The 15,075-nt window shown below is 35.4% G+C and overlaps 4 protein-coding genes across 6 annotated transcripts; 3 read left to right on the top strand and 1 right to left on the bottom strand.

Annotated features, from left to right (window-relative positions):
* Window positions 1-2,301: 2,301 nt before the first annotated feature.
* LOC116115499 lies at window positions 2,302-4,710 on the top strand. Its single transcript, XM_031401648.1, has 6 exons — window positions 2,302-2,563; window positions 2,649-2,921; window positions 3,578-3,735; window positions 3,912-4,017; window positions 4,100-4,225; window positions 4,321-4,710. The coding sequence occupies exons 1-6, from the start codon at window positions 2,372-2,374 to the stop codon at window positions 4,456-4,458; spliced, it is 993 nt and encodes a 330-aa protein (XP_031257508.1). The 5' UTR covers window positions 2,302-2,371; the 3' UTR covers window positions 4,459-4,710.
* Window positions 4,711-5,147: 437 nt separating this feature from the next.
* On the top strand, window positions 5,148-9,802 carry LOC116115486 (28 kDa ribonucleoprotein, chloroplastic). 3 transcript variants are annotated; one of them, XM_031401638.1, is made up of 5 exons: window positions 5,148-5,660; window positions 5,757-5,855; window positions 6,216-6,500; window positions 6,652-6,813; window positions 8,957-9,802. In XM_031401638.1, the coding sequence occupies exons 1-4, from the start codon at window positions 5,268-5,270 to the stop codon at window positions 6,769-6,771; spliced, it is 897 nt and encodes a 298-aa protein (XP_031257498.1). In that variant the 5' UTR covers window positions 5,148-5,267; the 3' UTR covers window positions 6,772-6,813; window positions 8,957-9,802. The 3 variants fall into 3 exon arrangements, with proteins under 3 accessions (XP_031257498.1, XP_031257497.1, XP_031257496.1); XM_031401637.1 differs by lacking the exon at window positions 8,957-9,802 and adding an exon at window positions 8,011-8,331 and having other exon boundaries at window positions 6,652-6,814; XM_031401636.1 differs by lacking the exon at window positions 8,957-9,802 and having other exon boundaries at window positions 6,652-7,998.
* A 1,155-nt stretch (window positions 9,803-10,957) lies between these two features.
* LOC116115487 (blue copper protein-like) lies at window positions 10,958-11,788 on the top strand. The gene is made up of 2 exons (XM_031401639.1): window positions 10,958-11,213; window positions 11,305-11,788. Exons 1-2 carry the CDS (start codon window positions 11,042-11,044, stop codon window positions 11,685-11,687), a joined length of 555 nt encoding a protein of 184 aa, XP_031257499.1. The 5' UTR covers window positions 10,958-11,041; the 3' UTR covers window positions 11,688-11,788.
* A 2,414-nt stretch (window positions 11,789-14,202) lies between these two features.
* LOC116115489 (classical arabinogalactan protein 5) lies at window positions 14,203-14,888 on the bottom strand. The gene has a single exon (XM_031401640.1). It carries the CDS (start codon window positions 14,807-14,809, stop codon window positions 14,390-14,392), a length of 420 nt encoding a protein of 139 aa, XP_031257500.1. The 5' UTR covers window positions 14,810-14,888; the 3' UTR covers window positions 14,203-14,389.
* Between the last annotated feature and the right edge of the window lie 187 nt (window positions 14,889-15,075).

The following is a 15,075-nucleotide window of genomic DNA, read 5'->3' as shown; positions in this document are numbered from 1 at the left end:
TACCCTTTTGGACGAACAACTGGGGGCCATTCGAAATAATCGGAAGTAAGCATTAAAAACTAGATATGAAAATATTTAAAATGCATATTTGCTGGCTTGAGTTATGATAATTACATTTGAAATGATTCTATATCAATTCATGGTTAATGAGTTCTATTTCTGATTTATATTATAGAGCAAGTTCAAACAGTTGTGGAGACAGTAGAAGATGTTGCAGAGTTTGTAGAAAAGGTTGCTGACGGAGTGGAGAAGGTAGCGGAAGATGTAGCCGATGATCTACCTGAAGGAGGGAAACTCAAGGATGCTGTTATTTATGTCGAAAAGGTAGCCGAAACAGCAGCTAAGAATGCTCGTCTAGTTGAAGAATTCATCGATAAGGTTTTTACCTGATACCAATTGTTTCCTTGTCGTAGTTAATTAATGGATTAACATTAATCTTAGGTGGGTTTGTTGATCACTGACAGTTTTGTTAGTTTCTTGATGATTGCCATGCATTTGATTTGATTTAATAGTTTTGCTCTTGATTGTTGTACCTAGTGAAGCTCGGGTTATTACTTATTAGGTTGTGCGTCTCATTCATATAGTCTCTTACGTTAACTATTATTATACAAACGAATTCCCACCCACTTGTTTGACAAATTAGTTTTCTATGTTAAAAGAATAATGTACTACAATTTGAAACACAGTACAGTATCTTATCTCTTCTTAAAATTGTACTGTACTGTACTGTGTTTGAAACACACGTACAGTACAGTATGTTATCTCTTAATAAAATTGTACTGTACTGTGTTTCAAATTGTAGTACATTTTTCTTTTTCTAATTTCTTTTACGTCCTGCTATCACGTTGGAGTGCCTTTGTTATCGGCGGCCTCCGGTAGCTTACATTTTGTAAGCATATTAGATCATATATATAGTAATTAATTAATGCTAACATTTTGAATTTATAAAAGCAGGTGGAAGAGGTGGAAAGACAGGTCAAATCACTCATAGATCCCAATCCCATCGATCAAGCCAATGGAACAAACCTATGAAGCGATCCTTCAGACAAGAACACCACTCCAAGGCTTTCTATTTCTTTTGCAATATGTAAAACACATATTAATGGATGAAGCTTGATTAATTGTTGTATACAAATTTTATTTTAATTAATAATTTAAATTTTTATCTGACATCACCTTACACCATGTAATAACCACAACTCAGTAGAACTCATCTTAAAAAAAAAAAAAAAACTGATTTGTAAGGAAAGGGTGTTCCCATAATTTATTAACTTGTTTGGTATTTTATTTTTTTAAGAAGAAATGACAGTCGATTGGATAATGGAGTCGTGGTTCTGTGGGTATGAGAGGCTGCTCGATGTTTCTTTTTCGGAGATGTTGGTGGAGCCTGTTACTGAGATGGCGGTGAACTGTCAATGGTGGTGATATTTTAGTGTAGTTCAACTGCTCAACGAGGTGGGGGTTGTGGTGAGGTTTGGATTTTTATTTTTATCTTCCTTTAAACTTTTATTCATATAATATATATCATTATTTTAAAATTTAGTTTATAATTGTAAGGTTGATTTTATTTAAATTGTAAAGACTAAAGAGAAGAGTGTAATTAAATGACAATGGTTAATGGTGTCGTTACACCGTCTAATATTTGTAACGGTAGTCATTTGATAGGGACTACAATGACATTTTTTGATTTTACTGGACCATAGTTATTTTCTCCTGATCTCAAGACGAAAATGTTATTAACTCAAGTACTGAATTGCAATGAAAGTATACTTAGATGACATTACTCTAGTAATCTCACTTAACCCCCAACCAAACGCCCCTTTAGGGTTTTGCCACAATACATGTCCGTACACAATGCATCGTAGATTTTGTAAACTTATAACGTAAGACTTATAAACTAAAAATGTAAAACTTGTGATATTTACTTTTACGTATATGTATTATAGCCAAAACCAACTATTAGATAGTGTGGGCAAATTTAAATTGAAATAACTTGATTATACAATGAATTAAAAATTAAATTAGATAAACCAAAACACAAAAAAATGAAAATCCTATAATATATCAGAAATGCTTATATTAACAATTTTTTTTTTTTAAAAAATCCAATTTAAAAATCAATATTTTGAACTAATTATCACTGATAACTGAAGTGGAATGGGCTGTGTTGGGCCAATGAGACTCAACGCAAAGCCTCATGGAACGTGGGCCATCCAAACCAAGCCATGCCACGTTTCCTCAAACTAAAAGATTACATTTAAAAACGCGCTATAACGGCTAGCAAATAGCCCCTCTGTTTTCTTTCAAATCGAATTCAAACAATACACAGAAAATATTCACTTCCAAAGCGAATCTAGGGTTCTCATTTCCAATGGAACTCCCTCAAGGAATCGATAATTACATAAAAGAATCCATTGACAACACTCTAGGTCTCCCAATTTCCCAAGAAAATCTCCAATTAAAGCTTTTGGCCTCTCAAGAATCGCTTCAACGACTTCGGAATCAGTACTCTCTTTTACTCTCCAAAGTAAAAGAAAAGGATCAAACTATTGATCTTGCTAGGGTTCGTAGATCCTTCAATCTAAATTTTTGTATATGACGTATTATTTGCGACTGCTATTAAATTTCTTTTTTGGTGATTTTGTTAGGCGGAGGCGAGTATGAACGCGCAGGCTGTGAAGAGGTTTGTGGAGGAGAACCAGAGGCTTGCGGAGGAGTGTAAGAGATTGTTGAGTGAGTGCAGTAGGTGGGAGAAAGAATGTTCGCTGTACGATCATGATCGAGAGGCTTTGATGGATTTTGGAAACGAAGCGGATGAGAGGGCTAAAGAGGCTGAAACTAGGGTTCATGATTTGGAGGTCCAGTTGGCTCAGCTGTTGGATGAATTAGAATTTTACAAGCACCAGTATGAAATTCGTGGGGTAATATCTCTCGCGTTAATAATTGTTTTACATGGCACTCAGTCTTAACAATTCAGAAATATAAATATAGAAAACTATCTGAGATTTTAATTGCATTTAAATTCATTAACTGTAGTTTGTCAATATATTATGAATTTATAGAATTTTCTATTTTCATGAATCTTATTATCTTCCCTTTCCCATGAATTTTACTTGTTTGTGGCAGTGAATTATGTTCATTTAATTGCATACTTGTTTGTTATTCTGAAAGTTCAACGCTAATTTATTGCTGATATGTCAACTTATCCGACAGTTAAGAGTATTATCATTTTTTGTGACACTTAATTATATGGACCTAATAGCTTATAGGAATGAAGCTATTTTTTGTAACATGAATGAAGGTTTTCACCCCCTGTAAAAGAATATATACGTAATAATAGCACAGGAACAGGTTTTCGTTAGACTTGCTTTAGTTGATACTGTGCGTTGCTGAGTAACTGTTAATTAGAGACTTTTGTGAGTTATTTTTTTGTTTGCGATTGGTTGAGAACATATACTATTGGACTCTAGTTCTCCTTTATGTTCTTCGTTACTTTTTCTAGTTTTATATGAAAATATGAGATGGTTCAATTCCATGGAGTAAAGTTTGACGAGTGTATAATATTTTCCATTAAAAGGATGATTCTTCTGCTGAGGACACTGCCGTGGAAGAAAATTTACTCGAGTCTGTTTTAGCAACATTAGTCAGTAAAGATGATCTTATGTCTGGTCATGCATTCTTGGAGGCAAATAGTGGACATGAACCATGTCAATCATTGCTGAAAATGTGGAAAAGGTGAGGAGCTTCTGCCCATTTTTTGTTGTTGCCATTATTTGGTTGTCTAGGTTAATGAGATTTTGGTATTCAATTGTTGAAACTTTTAAGTAAACTCGCATTAAGTCAAACTGTACAACAGATATAAGAAACATCTTTTAATTTGTTTTCTGAAATATTTTCTTTTGCGGTGGCAGCTTGAAGCCATCAACTCAAAAGGTTCTATCACTAGGTGCTGTAGTTAAGACACTTGAGAAGGATAAAGAACATCTTAGGGTGAACCTTGATAGAGCTGAAGAGGAGGTGAGCATTATTATTATTATCTAATGTGTATTTGCTTGACTTCACATCCTCAGTGTGACTTACTTTGATCTGAAACATATAGGTGAAATTGCTGTATGAAGAAAACAAAATATTGAATGCGGAGAGCAAGAAGTTATTGAGGCAACTCCATAGAGAAAGGAACCTTAATGATTCTGGTGGAAAGCATACTAGCAGTGCATCTGCCAAGGTAAGCAGAGAGGCAGAACTATGTGCGTGTGTTATTACATTTGATAAACAACAGCCATTAGTTATATAATGTTTGAGATGCTTCCTTTTTGACAGTCAAACAAGCGAAAATCAAGTCCTAAAATGAGTAGCCCGGTGGAGAAGAAGATTGACTTTGATCTGGATCTAGCTGCAAGACAACCTCTGTCACCATTGATATATAACTCTCCAGACTCAAGAATGCATAAGAAGTAATAGCAAAGATTCGTAATAGTGTCCTAATTTCTTTACTTCCTCCTGGAAGTTGATTATGTTCAGGATGGTGTTAGAATTGGATTCAAAGGTAGCTTTTCTGGAGCCACAAAATTTGTACCTTTTGTAAGATGTCTCAAACTAATTTGCTGAGTGTAAGGATTTTTCCTTCACCATTTTCTTTTTAGTCTTTTATAGAATTGTCCAGATTACTCTTGACTTTATGTAAAACAAAACAGTTTCAACCAATGCAGTGATCAGATTGTTCAATGTCCCAAGATCTCAGTATTATTATTGGAACTATATTAACCTAGAGAATCCGCACAGAAAGAAAATTCATTTTTTTTTTTTTTCATTTTTGGAACCTGAAATTGATGACCAATAAGCATTCGATACTAAAAACTATTGTCTTATCTATGGGTTTTGGTACCAGCTTGGATACTTAATGTTGATAACGATGTGCATCATCTCTAATCCTTACAGAACATGGGGTGATTTGAATTTTGCCTTTTGGGATGCATCTCAATGGATTAGTTATCCCAGAACAATGAAGCACTCAACCCTTCTTAGGCTGTGTTTGAATTGTCAATTAAAAAGACATCTAGACGTCTGAAGCAAATGAAAGATATAAATGTTTTGAAACGACGTCGTTCACTCGGTTTATTTCACTCCAAAATGACTACTATTGTTACTAGTTAGTGTCAACTGTCCAGTGTCTCTGACTCTGGATATTTTTGGCCCCCAAAAATCTCCTAAACCTCCTTATCCAAATTCACACGTTGCTCTTGCTCCCTCTCTGAAATCAAACTGGTATGGCACTTCTTCGTCTTCACTGTTTCCCTTCAACCACTTACATCTCCACTGAACACCTACAACACCAGTTGCATGTAGCCTCTCTTTTCCCTCTGCATAAACCACAAAATCAATTTAATATCAATTATCTCTCTCTTTCTTGGTCTCCTTCTCAAGCTCACTCATTTCTCATTAAGCCCAAAAAAGTGAGTCATTTTGCTGTCCATTTCTCTGCCACCACTCAAAACTCAGTTGTTGATTCTTCACTTAATGTCTCCACTGAAACTACAAATACCGAACAAGAAGAAGAATATTCCAAAACCAGATTGCTTGCCCAGAATGTACCTTGGACTGCTACCGTTGAAGACATTCGTTCTTTGTTTGAGAAGCACGGAAAAGTCCTTGATGTTGAGGTCTTTATTCTTCTTTTTGTACTTTGTTGTGGGAAATAATGTTGCTTTTCTGACATGGGTTTTGGTTTTTGTGTTGTCTTGCTCTTGTGGTTTTAGCTTTCGATGCATAACAAGACCAGGAACAGAGGTTTGGCTTTTGTTACTATGGGTTCTCCTGAGGAGGCTGTTGCTGCTCTCAATAATCTTGAATCATATGTACGCATATAAAAGCTTTCTTCGTTTATGACTTTATCCGTGAAATTCTAATTTTCCTTGTATTTGTTTTTTAAAAAGACGTGGAAATTAGACTGAATTGAAGTTCTAATCAATTGACTTTCATCAGCTGAGACATAGGGAAATAAGGAAACTGCGTGCGTAATCAAGTTTATGTGTATATTTCTCACTTATCTGTGTTTTATGCACTTGATTACACCAAAATTTATATGATTTAAGACAAATTTACCTTACCTGCCTTTATTTTCTTAGCAAATATATAATGTGTATGCATGGTGTTTTTTCGTTTTTTGCCATTTTGTCCGCTAAGAGATGTTTATATTATGATGAGTTTTCTTATAGGAATTTGAGGGTCGTACTTTGAAAATGAATTATGCAAAGGCAAAAAAGAAGCCTGCGCCACCTGTGCATCCCAAGCCAGTCCCAACGTTTAATTTGTTTATAGCAAATCTGTCATATGAAGCCAGGGCTAAAGATCTTAAGGAGTTCTTTAATTCAGAAGGCTGGGAAATCGTTTCTGCTGAAGTTATTTTTCATGATAATCCAAGAAGGTCCTCTGGGTATGGATTTGCCTCCTTTAAAACCAAGAAAGAAGCTGAGGCGGCCCTGTCTACTTTGCAAGGGAAGGTAATAGATGTTAATTGCACCGAGTTATTCGTATTTCTAATGTGTAGGTTCTTGTTTGGGGACATTTGTTTTTCTTTACTGTATTATGTTATTCAAATCATAACAGACTGCATTGAAGTGAAGAACGTTCTTAGAAGTCATTTTCTTGCAGACATTTATGAGAAGACCACTTCGAATAGCACCTAGTAGACAGTTTGTTAAACTAAAAACTAAAGAGGCCTTACAGTCTAATGATACATCGGTGGAGTTGAACTCTGGTGCAGAGCAATAAGAAACATCCAATGAAAACGGAGAATGAAAAAATTTGAGGGCAGTTAAGTTTCTCCTTTTTCTTCCATTTGTAATTTTTAAGGTAAAGTTCCATAAAATCAATGCAGCTCAAACAATAATTTTTTTTTTTTCATATGCCTGTTTCAACCACCTGGTTGGCATTCTGTGATATATTCTTCTTATTAATTGATACTGTATGGCATTTGAGTGAAATGGAGCACTTTTGTGATATAGTTTCAAACCTTATCTCTTCTACCATTGTTACATTAATTTCCGGCAGTAACCACTGTTGTATGCATCTTGTTTTGACGGTGGATTTAAATCACTTTATTTAACTACAATAGCTCTCTGATTTTTTTTTTTTTTTAAAAACAAATTGCCTTGGTGCTTGTCCATTATATGCTCATGATACAGTGGAACCAAGTCTTCTTATGGACATGAATGTCTGTCCCTAGTGGAATGCTGGCCATAAACATATGGTGATCATGCTGGGCTTCCACTGTGCCCTCTGAACTGCTAAAGTGACTATCAGCTGGGCTTACTTATGATTTAGCTGTGGCAAAACACTGGCCTCAAGAACATTTTTGGTTCTTTTTCTTCTCACAGATCTTGTATTAAATATATTGCAGCTTCATTCCCTTGTTTAATCCCATTGTTTGACTTGACCAGCTGATTTATTACTGTTAACAGTCTGTTATACAAGGAAGATATTTCTAAATTTTTTCGTATGTGTAAGAGTTTTTTATTGGTAAATTTAAATCTTAGAAACGCACCAAGTGGTTTAAAACTTTTTTCTATTGAACTTGCAAGGGTTATGATTAGTAACGTGAGCTACTCATTTCTTCATTTCATGCATACTTGAGTGTGATCCTCATGTTTGTAATACTTTGTGAACCGGATAGTAGAGGCTATTCAGTAATAGAAGCCATAAATTCTGTTTGTGATGACTGATATTTCTCAATTTTGTAGCCATAGTTAAATTGGATAATTGAGCATTGTCCATTTGCCAAATCTTGAAATCAATAACTTCAGCTGTTTTTGTTTTCATATTTCTCTGTTTTCGACATTCACCTTCTTACTTGATAAATTGTCTGGAAAAAGGATCTTAGCAACAATCACAGAAACTAACCTATTTATTTTCCATTCATATTAAAAGAAATTGCTTCAAGGAAACAAAACATACAAAACAGTAGATATGAAACTGAGGATTTACTGGTTCTACTCTAAATTTATCCTGCAGGTTGACAACCTGAAAAAGCTCAATGGCCGATCATTTCAAATCCCTGAGTATTAGCCCAAGTTTTAGAATGTTGGATCGAGGTTGGGCTAAATTTTAGGTTTTGAGAAAAACAAAATCTCACACCAAACTTTGCGTTGAAGATATGTTGAGTAGAAATCAAGCATGCTTTAGGAGTAGTATTGTTGAACCACAACTATCAAACAGTGAACCAAAAATTGTTATCATGTGATACAAATTTCCCAATAGTGTAAGCTGTAAAAAAAGGATACAAAATTTTATACTTTTATCAGTCATCTTGTAACATTTCACACATGCATTTGCATTTGCTCTTAGCTCTTAAACCTATAATCTTTTATAAGAAACTCTTTTTTTTTCTGGATAATTCCACTCAAGTCAGCTTCTATTATTTTATGGAATGACTCTGCATGACTCCATAGATGTGCTTCAATTTCTAAAAGAGCTTTCATTTAGTAAATTGGAAGCCTTGCAGGGGTATATAACATTAAAAATTGCAGATAAGAACATGAGAGGTGTTCTTAGTCTGTTCTTTTCTGGATAATTCCACCCAAGTCAGCTTCTATTATTTTATGGAATGACTGCATGACTCCATAGATGTGCTTCAATTTTTTAACACCCTGTGTCACTCACTAAGAACACCTCTCATGTTCTTATCTGCAATTTTTAATGTTATATACCCCTCTAAGGCTTCTTATTTACCCAATGAAAGCTCTTTTAGAAATTGGGCTGCTTTCACATGGAGGCTTGACCTTTCTCGTTTGCGAATAGCCGACTACTTGTTTGTGTTGTGGCTTTTGCTCCTAACTGATATCCATGGTCTGTGTACTATGTAATACAATAACCAACCGTAGATTCTGATGAAGGTTCAGTCGAGAGAATGAAACTGGGAATTTAACTTCACTCATTTTTTTTTTTTTTTTGTTTCTAGTCAGAAGCTGAATGATAGGGATTTCAGATTTTGATTGTTGAGGCTTCAGAAAATCCAATTGATGTTGAAATTCTACCAAACTGTTAGGTATGCTTTGAAAATGTTGTAGTCCTTCAGTTTGGACTTGATGTGTGCGTGCATCAGGCTTCGGTCACATATCTAATTATCTATCTCTGACGTGAGGGATTTCAAGACACTTACCTAATTACTTAGCCCAGGAGAATGTGACGTCTTATACTAGGAACTGCCCTCACAGATTTCCATGATATTATCATTTATATGAGGAATTGACAGCATTTGTGTGTTATGAATATGCTGTACACTAAGAGGCTCAGGATCCCCAGAAACTTGCAATTGTTGCTGAACTTGACTAGCAAAAGGTGGTTGCTTTTCTAATAATCTTTATTGTCATCTTTAGTTGAACATTATATTCCTGCTATTTGAATGCAACCCACTATGTCCCCTCAAGCCAAATTCACTTTCTTCATTTTTATTGTTGCATATTTACAAATTGTTTCTAAGATCCTCTAGGTGCACTTACCGAAAATTATTAGAGCTCTTTTCTTTTTCTTTTCTAGATATCTTTTCGAATTACCTGTATTCTCTAGATTAGAAGTAGCATTGGCTTGGCAATGGATGGACCTGAACAGGCGATAGAATATATACTTGCCGAAAAGTAAATAAAGCATACAAATTGGGGCCCTTTTAAGAACAAGATAACAAATACAAGAGTAGTTGAACAGAACCAATTGGCCCAACTACACCAAATGATTTATGGCTTTGTTGAGCTTTGTCATGTGATGGTTAGGACCCACCTAATCGTTTTATCTCGGTAATTATGGAACGGTTTAAAGTTGGTCCTTTTTGGTTTTTTTTTTTTCAAAGTTGTGAGGATTTCATCACCACCTGCTCTAAAATCATGGCCTTGAAGACCTTTTAATCCCTTGTTAGTTGGTGAGTTTTGGATCTTAATTACGACGTCTCATCCTACTTCACACCTAATTTTCACTATATCAGTATATTGACCTCACTTCTAATCAATTAGCATTTCAAGCTAAAACATATTATCATCTATTACTATGTCGGCAGATTTTTGTTTAAGTACTTGAGCTTAAGGTTTGCTTAAAAGGGATCTCTTATATACGTGAAAAGTTCAACCATAGATATCAGGCGTATTGCGCCAAAACTAATAAATAAATATATGTTCTTAATTATGTTTCTTCCTCTTATTAATATCAAGATTTTGCATGTGGATTTATAAGAAAAAATCCCAAACATGATAAGCTTCTTCTTCTTCTTCACCCTTTGTTAGTTCTCATCTGTTTTCACCTGAACTGGGCGTAGATTAACATTTGGAAAGGAGGCCAATTTTCCTTTATTCTAACACCTCACCTTCGTATTGACTTGTAGTATACATTAAGTAGGCTTTAAGCGTGTAATGTATTCTATTTCCACATATTTAGGTAATATAATCGTGCTTCTAAGTTGTGATTTTCGCGAGTTCCTACTTTCTACATCAGTTAGACAAAATTTTAAGCCCTTAATCAATTAAAAACTATGTCTCCAACATCATGCATATGTAAAACTAGTATCAAATTAAGTTGAAAGTGAAGTTTAACTCTATACTAATAAAAAATGCTAATATCTTCATTTACAATTCATGTTTGAAAGACAGAAAAAGGGGAGATTAAAGGCATATATAATGAGATATACCTTTTTGGTACACCTTTATGCTTATATGAACTGGCACATTATCTGCTATATCAATTTACATCGTCACTAAATTACAGGGAAGGACTCATTCCTAACAACCATTTCTAATACTAACTGAAGCAACTTCAATAAAACCATTCAGTATGGACCCACTTTCCCTTGCATTAGGTATGGAGTTTGGCTCAAGTAATCTTCATGGATAAATCCCTTTCACAGTTTCAGAGATGAGTGGAATTTAAGTGGACCAAACTCTACTTATTTCATTTGCTTTATTATCATTATATAAACAACCCCCCCACTGCTCTCTCAACAACTATCCGCATACCATTTTCCCCATCTTTCTTCTTTATTTTAGCATCTCTCTCTAATTTTATGAAAATGGCAGGAGTTGGTGCTCCAGTTGTTTGTGTAGCTTTAGTCATTTGTATGGTGGTGCCGAGCTTGGCCACAGTTTACACTGTAGGAGACTCCAGTGGCTGGACCATGGGCGCTGACTATAGCACATGGACCAGTGGCAAAACCTTTAAAGTTGGTGATAGCCTTGGTGAGTAATACGTTCTCTCTTTTCATAAATTTATGTATTTTTCATTAATGTTAATTCGAATTGATCCATATACTTTTTTATCTGATGATAGTGTTCAACTATGGAAGTGGGCACACTGTCGATGAAGTGAGCGCCAGTGACTACAACACATGCACAACGGGGAATGCACTCACCACAGACAGTAGCGGCGCCACAACTATCGCTCTAAAGACCGCCGGGACTCATTACTTTATTTGTGGTGTGATTGGTCATTGTGGCAATGGTATGAAGATTGCTGTGACTGTGACAGCAGGATCACCCACTGCCCCATCAGGATCAACATCTTCTGGCAACCCAACCACTTCTGGTCATAACACAACCACAACCAACACACCTTCTTCTAACGTTACTGAATCATCTTCTGGGGGTGCCTTCTCCCCATTGGTCACTTTAGTTATTACTTTTGTTGCATTTTTTTTGTTGATTCTGTCATAATAAGTGACCAGGATAGAGGCAGTGCTTTCTTTCTCTCTTTTACTCCGTATCTTGTTTTGTATTCATGAGTTATCTATGAGTAGGTTTGTTTTCTTAAAAAATCATGGCGCATCATTGAAATTATCCTACTCAAATACACACAAATTCAATCCCTCAAAGGTTAGTTCGACAAAATTGATTCGTAATAAAATTAAATCCTATAAGTAAATGAATTTCATATTATATATCTTCTTTGTAACGAAGGAAGGTGATAAAGTAATTATAAGAATGGTTTGGTTTAATGATAGGTTGTAACAGGGAGTTGGGGACATCATATGAGTCGGTGTTTATCACTAAAACTTGGATGTGTTGTAAAGCTGAAAGAGGACGTATGGGCTTAATGATAAGGGACTAAAGGTATAATCACTAAAGGATCCTTTTATCACTTTTTTTAGGTGATAAAATAGTAATGAATAAATGTTTGAAGAGTAACATTTTTTTTTGGATAACCGAGGTGTGCTGAGGTTTATTGAACATCCTATAAGCTTAAAGGATCAAGTAAACATTATAGTAGGTGACGCAAGATTTGAACTCATAAACTCAAAGAATTGAACAAACCTCCTTAAGGTCAACCCCCTGGGATTTTAAAGAGTGACATTATCGTTCCACTAGATGAATTACTTCACATGTCAATACCTTTCTTCCTCAAAAAATCTCCTGTATCTCTTAATTTCTAAATAATTGCTACCATGCTCTAAAAGGTTTTTCTCAATTTAGGAAATTAACTTATTTGACCAACTTTTAGGGGTTAAGGCTATTTACCCTTATCTTTAACTCTTCTTCTTCAAGCCCTTCTACACGAGCAACCCTCAAGATATTATTTGTAAGCTCACCTTGTAATGTTAGAAAACTCATGGGATGTTGTTAAACATGTATTTTGCAAAAGAGAAATGTGAATTCAAAAAGGGTTGAAAAGTCAATTTTTGGATGTTTTAAAAGGTATATAAAAAACAGGAATCTATACAACTTATGAAGAAAAAGGTCCTCTACAGTTCGGTGGTCTGATGAAAACTATATGTACAGTTACAAATTAGATCGAAACCAAGAGACAATACGTTAGCTAACGTTAATTGCAGAATCGAATTGAGAAATGGTTATTTGATTTTTTTGAATTATTGAAGTTGTAAATGAAGGGTTTTGGGGGGAAAGTAAATTGTTTGAGTGGTCGAAATAAATGACCCAAAAAATATGGCTAAAAGTTGGTCAAATATTTCAATTTTCCTTTTTATGTTTTCCAGTTGTCGGGCTAGGTTAGGGGCATGCCAGTCAAAGAGGAAAAATCAAAAGCCATTTGTGTACGGGTAGACCGACTGGTCATGAGAGCCACCAGGTCGAATATAGCTGTGGCCAGGAGAGTTGGTCACAAAGGAAGATCATCTTTGTAGGACACAGAGATGTTCGTACTTTTCTTCACTCAAATTTAAGTCATTTACTTCATCTGTTTAAACCAAATTTACATCCATTTCTAATCAGTAAGTACCATATGTTAACCTGTGATTAAACCCAAAAATAAATTTGTTTCAGACGCCTTAAAATATGCACAAATCTTCTATAGGAAAGTAATTAATTTCATGAATGTTAATAAAATCCAGAACACCATTTCTCATTTTATGATTCTTGTACGCTTCTTGTTTCATACTGACGATTGAAATTTAAAATCAAACCACAGCCACGACAAAATGAAATGATAAGACACTGGTGTCAGTGATGGGCTCATTTTTACTCCCCTGTTTTGGTACATAAGCAGTGACTTGAGTCTGTTTTATTAATACAATTGTTTTGACTGATTAAGACAAATGCTCTAGTTGCTGAATATGGTTTTTTTTTTTTTTTACACTTGAAATGGCTAGTAGACAACATATAATGACACAAATTAATAGCCAAGTTTCCAGAACATTCTGCATACCCCAACTTGATCTCTATCGAATTTATTCTTTTGACAGGTGGAAGAGAGACCCATTGTGCTCTTCAACAACTCAAAAAAAAAAAAAAGAAATGGCATCATATGATTCCAAAAGAGTCTCAATAAGAATTGGTTAATTAAAGTAAGCGATTTATTATTGACTAGCCTTTTAAACTAAAGAGTCTCAATCTTAACAGTCTGTTTCGTGTCTGTCAACGATGAAAATGCACATGGGTAGCTCTGTCAAAACCAACAGCTGTTACCACGTGACACCTGTTCTAAAAGCAAACGTGACCTTACTTTTCTCACCACTAACAACAAAGCCTAAACCATCACTACTCATACTTCAAAACGAAAACATAAAAACAAATAAAATTTCAAATATCAAAAGATAAAAGATAAAAGTAGCACAACACAACACATCACTCCCTCCCTCCCTCACAAAACGACAACACACCGCTCTCCAGAAACTACCCCTTCCACTTTTATCTCTTCACTAACACTAAAACTCACAATCAAGCATCAGTTCAATTTCGTTGAGTAAACCATCTAAACAACATCAAGTTAAAATCATAGAATAATATCAGAAAAATTCCATAACTAGAAATAATAATCAACCATCAAACTACCAATAAACCATATCAAACGTCCATCACCGTCAATAGTAAAAATTAAAAAAACCACTGAACAAAATAAGAATAAAAATAAAATCAAAAAAAATCCTAGACAAAGCAACCTATCGTCACGATCATCTATAGATCTAGATAAACAAAGCAACAGTAGCGACGACTCCGCCCAAATATCCGGCAACAGCAACTCTGTTCAAAGCAGCGCTGTTTGCAGAAGACCCTGGAGATTCACCGGGAGCAGAACCACCACCGGGAGAATTGGCACCAGGAGCAGGAGCAGGTGGAGAAGATGTTGGAGAAGATGCTGGTGAAGGAGATGAAGGGGTAGGAGGTGAGGCCGTTGGAGGAGAAGTCGGAGCCGGAGTTGCGGGAGTTGGTGGAGTAGCCGGAGTTGGAGCGGAAGCCTTGGGCGCTGGAGAGACGGTCGGTGAAGGTGGCGAGCTAGTCGGTGAAGGTGGCGAGCGACTCGGTGCCGGTGCAGGTGCCTGAGCGAAGGCTGAAGTAGCCACAAGAGCCAAAAGCATGAAGAAGAAGAAGGCTGAAGAGGCCATCGTTGAGAAGGCAAAGAGACAAAAGAGAGAAAAATAAAGAGAGATTTGTTTTGTATTGTGAGGAAAAGAAAGAGAGGCAGAGGGTATTTATATAGTGGAGGGTTTGAGGCAATTTCTTGTTCCCTTCCTTCTCTTTCATGAAACGTTCGGTTTCACCGTAATTACCATTTAGTCCTTATAATAGGTTAACTTTAATATGTTTCGTTTATTTAATTAAATATAGAAGTAAGGAGTTTAATGTTTCAGAATTTGTGATCTACTCTAAT

This window comes from Pistacia vera, unplaced genomic scaffold, assembly GCF_008641045.1.
Source record: "Pistacia vera cultivar Batoury unplaced genomic scaffold, PisVer_v2 Contig743, whole genome shotgun sequence".
NCBI lineage: Eukaryota > Viridiplantae > Streptophyta > Magnoliopsida > Sapindales > Anacardiaceae > Pistacia > Pistacia vera.
This window is presented reverse-complemented; position numbering and strand designations above follow the sequence as displayed.